The following is an 11,487-nucleotide window of genomic DNA, read 5'->3' on the forward strand; positions in this document are numbered from 1 at the left end:
ACGTTCTACGTTCGGACGTCGTCTTCTGATCATTACTGTGCATTTTTGAATATGTTAGCGGAAGATGTCTGACCTTCAAACGAGAAGTCCTAGTTGGTTGTGCAGCAATAAATAAATTAATATTTACGTAAAAAGCTAGTTCAATGGTTTATTGCCGAAGCTTTATACAAACGATCGTTCGCACTCTCGATTATCCCCGAGGAAGTAGAAAATCTTTACAATTATAAGAAATCTTGGTTATTATACCTAGCTGTCATAAGTTGTCGTAAAAGTGTTCTCTTGCCTAAAGTAATACATTATCTTCTCCCGACTTGTCTCTGTTTGGTGCGAATGATCACGAGCGTACTCGCTGTGTTTTCACCCGCTGGACATCCTCATGCATTCTGAATGCTTCTCCGCAAGCGCGTCTCTTTCATGCACCGATCAGCAGTAGCTGCGGATTCTCCACGTAGTGCTTCCACAAATTGGAGAACTCTGCCACCATGACGCCGTCGATCACACGATGATCCGCGGCCCAGCTAACTGCCATCACATCCGCCGCCACCACGTTGCCTTCGTCGTCAAAGCGCGGTATCTTCTGCGCTCGCCCGAACGCGCCGATCGTCACTTGCGGCGGCGAGATCACCGGCTTCGTGTACGTCCCGCCAATCTGATTGTCATCGGATGATTTATAAGTATCTCGAATTTCTTGGGGTAGAATTTCAACCGAAAATAGAATCGCTCGAGCGATTCCACTCGAAATTGAAGAGTAAATCTGATGTGTTTCACTTTAAGAATCTACTCTAAGTTTAGATAAAACTTTTATTTCTGCACGTCTCCACGTGGACGACTTCACCATCGCTTCGAGTGAATTTCCTTTTCGAGTGAGATTTCCCCCGGGAAATTTAGAATATAAATTTACTGTTTTATTTTTTATATATCATGTGTGATTTTTCAGGGCAGGAGCCTTAATAATTAACTTCTCGTTAACGGACAACATCGAGACAAATATAACTCACCGCGCCTATGTTTGACAAGGAGAAAGTCGTGTCGGTCAAGTCGCCGAGCGATATCGCCGTCTTCTTGCCGAGCTCCTGAAGCCTGTTCAGTTCCTTCGCGATCTCGAGTATGCTCAGGTTCTGCACGTTCTTGATGTTCGGCACCACCAGACCATCCGACGTGTCCATGGCTACTCCGATGTTGTGATTGTCTATGACATGCAACGTCTGATCCGCTTCGTTGAGCCAGGCGTTCAGTGTGGGATACCGATGTAGCGCTCTCGAGGACGCCTTGATGAAGAACGGCATGAGAGTCAGCGAAATGTCCAGCTTCCTCAGCTCATCTTTCAACTCATTTCGGCAGCGCATCACTCGGTTCACGTTGCACTCGTCACTGTACACGAAGTGCGGTATGGTCTGGAGAAAACCCGCAAACTCGTTAGTGACACCTGCGAGATTTGTTGAATACGTTTAACGAGAGAACGTGCAGTCACGAAGGAGTCGTTAGTTGCGAGATCGAATTTAAGCAGAACCGCTGTGAGTAGAATCAAGTGTGAAATAAGAAACGTTGCTGCGATTAATATTGAGATGCAAAGAGTCATGTCTCACGCGTGAAGCGTACGATCGAGATTCCATCGTTTTGAAATCTCCGAATCAACGAGTGTAATTAATAAAGCAATAAATTCTGCTTGAATAGGTAGATCCCACGAGTCCAGAAGCTGAAGAATAAAATTTATGGCATATTCCTCTGGCTGAGATAGTAGAAGCGAACGTTTACCACACCACGAGACTTACCAGAGACTTTGTCATGCTCTTCCACATGTATTTCGTGTACCCTTTCAATCCAACCGTCTTGCCTGTCACATTTCCAAACGTCTGCTTCGGAGCTTCCTGCTTGGTTGGTTGACTCACATCTTCAGCGGTCTTCTGCAGATGCGCCAGTATGTCCTCCTTCAGTACTCTTCCTCCTTTACCGGTCGCCTCCACGTCCTTCAAATTCACTTTGTTTTCCATAGCTATTCTCCTCACCGCCGGGGTCGCCAAGACCTTCTGCAAGATGTGATCCACCGAGTCCGTGCTGTCCGTCTTCTCATCCTTGTCCAAAGTGCCCATGTCGCTCTTCTCCGCGTCTTTTTCGACGGTGCTCGTCGAGTCATCATCTATCTCAATGTCCAACAACGGTTCGCCCACCAAGGCGACGTCGTCTACTTTGTAACGAAGATTCTTGATGAGGCCATCGTAGCGACTCGTAATCGTCACCGACGCCTTGTCACTTTGCACCTCACAGATATTATCAAATTGTCTGACCCGGTCACCGGGCTTTACAAACCTGAAATAACGCGCGCATGAGCGCGCTGTCGTGATTACATCGTACACCGACAATATTCGTCGACCCAGAAGAACAAGATCGCTTTGTCCGGTTGTAACAGGTACATTCTGTTCAGTCGTTTGTCCCTCTCATTTTTTAAACATTCAATTCAAGATCTCGCATCCTACAAAGTTTTATTCTCGATGTTAGGATCTAATTTTAAGATTTCTGTGAGTTCTCACTTCAATTTAAGGTCTCTTAGGATCTCAAATTGAGGCGAGTCTCTTCAGATTCAAGAAATTCCGAGCTCACAGGAGAAATATTTTCAGTTCGACCGGACGAAACTGGCTCGTTCCTCTGAATGGAACATTTAAACGCAAGCGTTTAAATGTCAAAAACATACCATTCTTTCACCGTAACGTCTCGAATTCCTTCACCAATGTCCGACAGTTTGAACGGCACCACGACGCCGGAGCGGATCAAGCTGGTCGACAGGAATCGACATATTGGCTCGTGTGATCTCTTGACCTGCACACAAACGTGAACGACTCAGCCGACCACTACGCGACCAGCATGAATAGTCTGGATTTGAGTAAGTGACCAGGCGGTTCTGCTCAATAAGAGCATCTGGATCAAAGGTAGGATGATCTCGCAAAGTGGGGCACGAAAAACGAGCCATCCCAGTTTCTTCGACAATTGCGTCACCGACACGAACCGATTCGTACGGTACGTCGCTGGCATATGGCGCTTTGGAAAAACATCGGTCCTGCTGCGGTTACGGTAGCCGACGAGCACGTGCATTCTCGTACGGGCTTGAAGAATGCTCTACTCACCAGTCGTGAGATGGGTAGTAATCTCCAGGAGAGAGCCATTGACCGCCTTGTCCAGGATAAAAAAGATGACGAATATGACGTACGTACTGGCAGCACACAACTGGTGCGCGCTGTTATCGCACTCGCGCGTGCCGCTTGGAGTATGTTTATTCACGAGATGACCAGGCGACTCAGATGATTATGCAATCCAGCCAATATCAGCATCAATAATAGCGTGACGTCGCAAACGATTCGCGCGTATCTCGAAAAATTTTCGCTATTGGTCACCAGAGCCGCTTTAATTTATTTGTTTGCATCGAGCCGACACCGAATGATTCGACGGAAAACAGTCACGCACAAGTAGACACGTGCATCAAGAGAACGCCGAATCCTTCTTGTCTTCAAGAGAGACACACACGTCACGTGCGTTCAACCGGCGAACTTTTACTGACTGATACGCAGGCCGACTCGCTGACGCTGGAATCTTCCGCCCCGGACAAGCCTGTTGTTCTCTGGCGTCGTACACTTGCTTTGATAGTTTGAAGAACTTCTTTCCCGGCACGACCGATACTCCACGAGAGAAGATATTTTTTTGGAAATTATATTTTTTTGAAAAAGTAATTTTTCTTGTAATTATACGGTCTCCTGAATGGAACAGAAAATTACGGTGACGTGAAGATCATTATGAAAATTTCCTTCTCGACCATTTTCTCATGATTTTGACGTTATCGCGTATATTTTCCGTGCTACCTGCTGCGTTCCGAAATGTATTGAGAGAAGAATGTTGGAATCGTATCGAAAGCAAGTGCACACTGCGACGGGCGAGGACAATGCAAGCGGTGAATGAAGCACGCACGACTCGGTGAACTTTCAGATCAAATTGCTGTAACATTGTTGTCTCTGGTGACACGCGCTTGTTTTCTGATCGGTGGCCAAACGCCACCGATGTAGAGTCGCTGTTTCATTCAACAATTTCAGAGCCGCGGCCCAGTCAACATGATAATATCATCAGTAGACAACCTATATGAATTTGAACGTCGCGCTTCACGCAAAAGTTAGTTTGCATCCATTACATCGAAATCTCATTCCTTTTTCAATAACATGATGACAATTGCAACACTGTGATACAACATTATTAAAATAAATCGATTATGCTCTTATCATTTCTGAGCTCGTGGCTGAATGTGTCGATTGGGAACGCACGAATACTTGGGTACGTTCGGTAGACGAACACTCAACACCGGAGACTCACACATACTTGTTGACTGTTAGGCCAGTTTAAAATCGGACTTCTCGTCAGAGACTCAGGTAGTTCTAAGACCGAAAATTCAACGGCCTAAGCCTTTATGAGTCACGCACACTCAACTAGCCGCTCTCTAAATGTGCCTCAAGTCAGTTCCGATTTTGCGATCTTCAAGGTCACATATATACTTTGGGACACATCGTCGTACTCATACATCCCTTTTGAGAACTACATGCCTCACCACTACAATTTACAAGTAAGTCTAACATCTTACGCACTTATCGGATTGAATTTTCGGGATTGACAACGGACGGCAGGTCGAAATAAATCGCACTCGGCGCGCTATTCAACAATTACTTTATTCCAACTCAACGTCTCTCTCTCTCTCTCTCTCTCTCTCTCTCTCTCTCTCTCTCTCTCTCTCTCTCTCTCTCTCTCTCTCTCTCTCTCTCTCTCTCTCTCTCTCTCTCTCTCCCTCTCTCTCTCTCTCTCTCTCTCTCTCTCTCTCTCTCTCTCTCTCTCTCTCTCTCTCTTACCGCGTATTATATAATAAAAAAGATATTCATTTTTCCTTTGTACCTCGCTTTGGCTTCGGCGGCCGTGAATAGAGGGGGGGGAGAGGGGAGTCGGTCGATTTAATCGCCGATACGATAATGACGCTCTTCTTACATACGAAAAAGGGGAGGGAGAAGAAGGGGAGAACCTGAGAAACAATTGAGTAGTAAAACACAATACTGTCGTGTACTGTCGATACTCCGGGAGAGGATTGCTCCGATATAATTGCACGCTTGCTTCAAGTCGATTTATTTATTGTCCACTGTGTGTACGATTATCTCGTCGAAAGGCGCTCTCATGGGACGTTCGAATAACCACGAACGTTAAGGAAAAAGAAAAAAACGGAAAAAAGGGAACAAAGAGAGAAGAGGGAGTAACGCGCGAAATTACACTTACACTTCTAATGAAGGTCGGTACTTATCGAATGAGAGGTGCCTGGCCTAGAGTTAGTGGATTGCTCGGTAATATATTTGCCCGATAAATGCGCGCACATACGAACACACATGCACACACACACACACACATACACATGCATCTATGCTGCGGCTGTACGTGTTTTGTGTTTTCTGTATGTGTGTTACGTGTATCCGTACGTTTGCTCGCGTGGGTACGTGTATGTATACTTTATACGCAAGGACAACAGTAACAATAACGACAACAGTGACCGTGATAACGATTGATGATCTCGACGTTTCTCTCTCTCTCTTTCTCTCTCTCTCTCTCTCTCTCTCTCTCTCTCTCTCTCTCTCTCTCTCTCTCTAGCATACATACGCGCACTTTCTCTCTTTTTCTTTCCCTCTTTCGTACATTTCGATTGACAGTAGATGCGAACGATAACGATAACTTCGAATCGAGGCATCCAACGTCCTCGCTATAATATCGCGTCTCGGTATAGGCGGACGCACATCGGCATCGTCCAATTGCCGATTCCGTTCGAATTACGAAGCCCATGATGTTTGTTTGTTTCTGCCCTGGGCCTATAATTGCGCCACTTGCTCGTTATTCGTCTTGCTGGATGTCAGTGAAATCTCGGTGACTCCCACGGACGTCCGTACTGCCGCCGTCAAGGCGCTCTGCAGTGGCACGTTCTCGCTGGTCGTCAATTCGCAGCCTGTGTCTGCAAAATCGTTACAATTTCATTAGTTAAATGTGAGTCAACAAAGGTAGCGAAGGTGGAGTTAATTAACATGCAAGTAATGATGTTGTTGGTGGATGAATGTGCAAAACGCGTTCGCGCTTGGCTCTCTCTCTCTCTCTCTCTCTCTCTCTCTCTCTCTTTCTCTTTCTCTTTCAGGGAATGTTTCCCGAGTTTCTCACGAGATGTGGCATCCTCCGATTGCGGTAAAATAATTGAATTTTACATTTGATATTTTTCCGTCTCAAAATTCCGCGAGTTGTTCCGTCAGTTGGCCATCAAGCAACATTAATCGTTGCTAAATAATTTTGTCACATTGATTATCTATCCAACGGCTAGTACCGAAGCTCAACACTGACACTATCGTTTTAATTTTATCGTACCATTGCCGATGTTTGCAAAAAAATTTAATAAAGTCCCAGCATCACGCGATTCTTCCGGATTTAACGTTAAATCCCTTTGGAAGACGACAAACCGCTCTATAGTCGTGATTAATTTACAAATGAAAGTTCGCGAGGATTAACGAAAGAGGGTGAAAGAGGAATCGGGGAGAGCCGGAGGTATTAACGCGGCCGTGTATTTTAACGTACGCACGAGGAACGTATTACGCGGCGCAGAGTCCCTCTTGGGTACTCCTCCATCGCTCTTCAAATATTAGCACGTACCGCTACGGTAAAACGATCGAGGCTGGCACAGCTGGGTGCTAGTTTTCGCATGACTTTTCCGTATAACTCAGGATGACTGAGGGAATGATTGATAGCTCTGCGTGCTCGCGAGCGAACGGAAGTTTCATTCAATAATTCGCCGGTAATATAACTATCGCGAGACGCTACGCAACTCCGCGCACATACGCTCTGCATAATTGTATTTCCGAATAATATCCAGCCGTTCTTCGGAGCAGCGCTCGCTCTCGGAGAAACCCGGAAAGTGGCTGTCACGTTAATGCTTGGCGCGGAGAAAATGTCAAAGGAAGAGGAAGTGAGAGCGCATATGGAACACGTAGCGCGGCACTTAGCCGCCCTTTACCGCCGAGTCGTCCGAGCATTAACATAATATATCGCCAGCGCGATGTGAATAATTGAATTTTACATCAAGCTTTTCTCTCTCTCTCTCTCTTTCTTTTCTCGCGTCGCTGACCAGACGGTGAAACCGCCGGCAGCGGATCACGCAACCGCGGCGCGTTCCCATCCGCGACGGCGGCGGTGCGCGGAGACAACGTCGCGTCGTATCGCCGAAATAATTCCCTTCGAATAATCCACCTGTGAATCCGTATGCGAGAGCACAAAGCACTTGCGGCGGCTGGCGCGTATTAACTTAATAATTCAGCGCCGCTTACGGCGAATCATCCCGACGACGGCCCTCCCATTAGCGCGAACGCGCGTGCTCTGTAATCCTGCGTAATTGCGTAGCGCTGGGCCGTGCCGCGTAACCAGCCGGTTAATCATGAGAAATAGCAACAATTGCGTGATTTCCATACGGCCGGAATACCAACGATATCAATATCCACGATTGATAACGACATCGAGGGGCCGCGCGACGAAACGGACGCGAATAAAGCGCGGCGCATCCTTTCCTCGAAGAGAGCGAGAGAAAAACAGAGGAGAGGGTGTGGTGGGACGGATGCGTTTCGAATGAAGCGTTTAATAAACTAAAAGCTTTCATTCCGCGGTAAAATGCACCCCTTCTCTCTCTCTCCCTCTTCCTCTCCGCCGCCCCATCCCCTTCTCCGCCGTCGACCCCCTCGTTTCCCGATTGCCCCAGATCCCGGTCAGAAAGTTACATCGCCGCGCGTTACTATCGAATATCATGCCATCGCGTCCGTCCGTGTATCGATTACTTTCTTCCGCGAGAGCGAGAGCGCCGAGCGGCGCGGCTGCGACCAGACAATTTTGCGACTTCGCAAAACCTGTATCACGGAGGCGTCGGATTTCTCGATACGAATCGCAATCAAGGTCGGATAAGCTGCGAACAAGCCGCGCGCGGCCTCCTTACGGCCGTCTCGAAAGAAGAAGTGCCCCTTTGACGCTGCTCTGTCAGGGAAGTTCGTAAGGTTTCACGTACTGTGTTTCTTCGTACTCCGCTCTTCGTCTGAGACGCATTCTGGTCGATTGAAAAGACTATGATTGCGATATTAAAAAATTTTGATTAAATCACGACTGTAGGATTTGAAAGTCTCGAACTTAGTAATTGTTCATCGATACGAATTCGCGTTTCAGTCGATTTGGACTTCAGGAAATGTTCCAAGTTGAAAAGAGACCCGCTCTTATTTCTCTGTTATCTTCCAAATTTGAACAAAATTCGACAAACTAAAAAAAGCTCCGTTTAAAGAATGTAGTTATGCTCTCGATTATGCTCCTCGAAAAAATTTTTCTCGTGATGCTGGACGAGAAATGCTGCTCTCAACATTCACGATAAAATCACCGCAGCCATTTCGAAAGGCTGATCCACCGTGAAAAGATCTCACCAACTTCCTCCGTGCATCATTACTTGACGGAAAGAAAAGCAAGCGGCTGAGCTGTATCGCAGATCGAAGCCGAAACGATCATTGCCGATCATCGCGGTCTCACATTTTGATACGGAGGACGCACCGGCGCCGCTGCTCTGCTTTTTGAACGTGCTGCCCATGTAGACCTTGCCGCGGATATTTTTGTCCGGTTGGAAGGCGATGATGTAGACCTTGGGCGAGTAGAGACAGACCAAGGTGACGGACGCGCTCAGGCTGATCGCCACGCAGAGCGTCGTGATTTGCGTCTCGTGCGCGTTCCCGGTACCGAAGTAGATCGGCACGAAGGCCAGCCAAATGATGCACGTGGTATACATGGTGAAGCCGATGAACTTGCTTTCGTTGAAGTTCTCGGGGATCTTGCGCGTCTTCACCGCGTAGATGGTCGAGATGAGGATCAGGATGGCGTTGTACAGCTGGGAGAACAGGAAGCTCATATCCTGGATGTTGCACTTGAGGATCACCTGCCTGCGGTCGGGGTAGAAGAACCTGGTGCCGGGCGGCTCGACGATCATCCAGACTAGCGTGAGCACCACCTAGAATCGGAACGGAGTCTTTCTCCCTCTCGATAGACTAAGCACGAGGTAATATCAAAGTGCTCGACGACGACGACGACGACGACGACCGATTAGGATCAATTAACAAAGTGCGCGAATCGACCATAATTCAGTAATCGATTGCGAAGACTCACGATCAACGGGAGCCTCGCTACGCGAAACTGCGCATCTGAGAAGTTTATTCGAAAGGAAGCACGGATTCTTTTTAATTACATTATTGAAAAGTTAACTCGCACGCGAGACAGTTTGATTGGCCTCGGTTTGCTGCAAGATAAATAGTCAGTTAACTATTTCGAGAAGCGACGGTGCAATTTACTGGCAGACGCGTTTGTCTCGCGGACAAAGATTTAAATTTGGATGCGCGCATATACGGCGCTCCAGTTACCTGAAAAATTTTATGACGAGATTCCTGGAGGGTACGGTCGTGTTGGAAACGAAATGATATACCTAGTCGCTCGAGAGACACACGGTTTGTTTTCCCGTGCGCGCTCAAAGCTCAAAGCGCTAGTAGCCTTGTGCAATAACGCCGAGACGTAGTCTCTCGTCGTCGCCCTGGCAAAATCACGGCGTCTTTCGCTTCGTAAGATCGCAGCGAGTGTTGCAGAAACGAGCAGCGTCCGGGAAATTGGAGTCGATTTGACTTTATGATGAGAAGGCGAGGAGAAGATTAAGGAGACGAAGAAGATCAAACGACGCCCGAGGACTTGGGCTTCGCGACAGACGCTCGTTGCTCCCCTGAAGTGGCAACTTCAGTCTAAATCGGATCAGCTTGCGAGAGAATGTCACTCACCTGAAAGGCGATCAGCGCGGCCGCGATGCAGACCTGCGAAGTGGGGCTGATGTATCGCGGCCTGACGGCGGACCTCGAGGCGGAGTGGAAGATCCTGGCGATCCTGTTGGTCTTGGTAAGCAGGGCGCCGTAAACGGCGCTGAAGCTGACGCCGACGCCGAAGCGCTGAAGCACGCAGGTTGCCGTGGTAGGCGTTGCCAGCAGCAGGAAGGTGTTCAAATAGCAGACGAGCACGCCGGCCAACAGGATCACGGTCAATTCTCGTCCGGATGCTCTCACCACCGGGGTGTCCCGGTGCTGGAAGAGCAAGCAGGCCACTGCCAGGGTCGCCACGATGCCCAAGCAGGAGATCACTGCCGGCGCGATGGCGAAAGCGCTGGTCCATCTATCAAAAGTTGAGGCGAATGTATCTTTCATGTTCGCCACTTTTATTTATTGTTGTGCTAATCTTCCACAACTTCTCTCACCCAGAAGTTTTGAATAATTCAACTATAAATCTCGACATATCAATACTTATATTTCTACAGCTCTTTATCAGTTTCAATTGCTTCGTTAATTAATTTGTTACAATTCGTCTTGGCAGTAGGTAATTCCTTTCTCCCAACGTTCTAGCTTTCGGCTTTCAGACACGTTACAATCGTTCAAAAACGCAATCATTGCGCGCATCTCCGTTTTACAAAAATGAAGATCCGAGGCCTCTGGGAAATCAAAGAAACAATTGTAATTTAATTAAAATTCTCTGACCGTTTCATCATTATGGCCGTACGCTTCCCCGTTGTGTATATATGACTGTAAATGTGCAACAATTGCGATGGAAAGCTACCCGGAGCTCCGCAACAGCGAGGTTGCTCTGTAACTCGAGGCGAAGAAGAGAGTCCGGGGAGTTGCGCGCAAATGAATCTTTCCCGAATGCGCGGACGAGCTTTGTGATATTCGCAGTAATAATCGCGAGCCGCAGGGCGTCCTGATTATTATCGCATCGAATACCAAAGGCCGTGCACGCGCAAAACATTATCTCACTTATCTCGCTGCGCTTTTACGTCAATAGCTTCGATCGGCTTGGCAACGGTCGACAACGGTGATGCTGATGCGCCCCACATCGCCCGCATCTTGAGTCAACACGAGAGAGATATCGTATGGTCACACACCTGATATGCTTGATCGGCAGCTGGTAGCATCCCCTCTTGTCGGAATGCGGCCAGAAGCCCGGGCCGCAGTCCACGCAGGTATACTCGTCGTAGACGAACTCGTACGCCTCGCATTGGTCGCATACCCAGCAACAAGTGTCACCCTGTTGCTTCTTTATCATACCTGGCTCGCAGGGCAGGGAGCACGCGGAGATCGGTATGTCCTTCGTGCCCCGCGCCCACACCATCTCTTCGGTGCGAATGTCCAGAGAATTGTACCACTTGCCCACCACCTGTCGACAGCGTTTGGCACACGTGACAGATCGGCGGTTCCCCAGACGCCACCCCCTCCGCGCCACCCCCCCTCCGCCATCTCGCGCTCGAGAAACGATAATTTCATTCACGATCTGGAAGCTGGTCAAGTTCTCCCCGAAAGAGTCTTCAATTAATCGCGCGCGTGCACGAGAGGCAGAGAAGAG

General features: G+C 48.2%; 2 protein-coding genes across 3 annotated transcripts in view; both read right to left on the reverse strand.

The window, feature by feature from the left end:
* Window positions 1-122: 122 nt before the first annotated feature.
* Dbct (Dihydrolipoamide branched chain transacylase E2) lies at window positions 123-3,666 on the reverse strand. Its single transcript, XM_011141789.3, has 5 exons — window positions 3,120-3,666; window positions 2,690-2,814; window positions 1,773-2,307; window positions 999-1,394; window positions 123-649 (listed from the first exon to the last, which is right to left on the reverse strand). Exons 1-5 carry the CDS (start codon window positions 3,156-3,158, stop codon window positions 413-415), a joined length of 1,332 nt encoding a protein of 443 aa, XP_011140091.1. The 5' UTR covers window positions 3,159-3,666; the 3' UTR covers window positions 123-412.
* A 1,467-nt stretch (window positions 3,667-5,133) lies between these two features.
* Window positions 5,134-11,487, reverse strand: part of mGluR (metabotropic Glutamate Receptor) — a 13,085-nt gene continuing 6,731 nt past the window's right edge. The window contains exons 4-7 of one of the 2 annotated variants that reach the window (XM_011141801.3): window positions 11,030-11,301; window positions 9,882-10,266; window positions 8,620-9,070; window positions 5,134-6,013 (exon numbers count right to left, since the gene is read on the reverse strand). In XM_011141801.3, coding sequence (XP_011140103.1) covers window positions 5,874-6,013; window positions 8,620-9,070; window positions 9,882-10,266; window positions 11,030-11,301 — 1,248 coding nt within the window. In that variant the 3' untranslated portion in view covers window positions 5,134-5,873. Of the gene's footprint in view, window positions 6,014-8,598; window positions 9,071-9,881; window positions 10,267-11,029; window positions 11,302-11,487 lie in introns of both variants that reach the window. The other variant, XM_011141800.3, reaches the window with a different exon arrangement.

The sequence above is a fragment of the Harpegnathos saltator genome, unplaced genomic scaffold (genome assembly GCF_003227715.2).
Source record: "Harpegnathos saltator strain DR-91 unplaced genomic scaffold, Hsal_v8.6 scaffold63, whole genome shotgun sequence".
Classification (NCBI taxonomy): domain Eukaryota; kingdom Metazoa; phylum Arthropoda; class Insecta; order Hymenoptera; family Formicidae; genus Harpegnathos; species Harpegnathos saltator.

Coding starts and splice junctions, on each gene's coding strand:
- Dbct (XM_011141789.3), bottom strand. CDS start 3,158: ATGGCTCTCTCCTGGAGATTACTACCCATCTCACGACTG. Junction 2,308..2,689: donor GACGTTACGGTGAAAGAATG/GTATGTTTTTGA, acceptor GCGTTATTTCAG/GTTTGTAAAGCCCGGTGACC. Junction 650..998: donor CCTTGTCAAACATAGGCGCG/GTGAGTTATATT, acceptor GATGACAATCAG/ATTGGCGGGACGTACACGAA.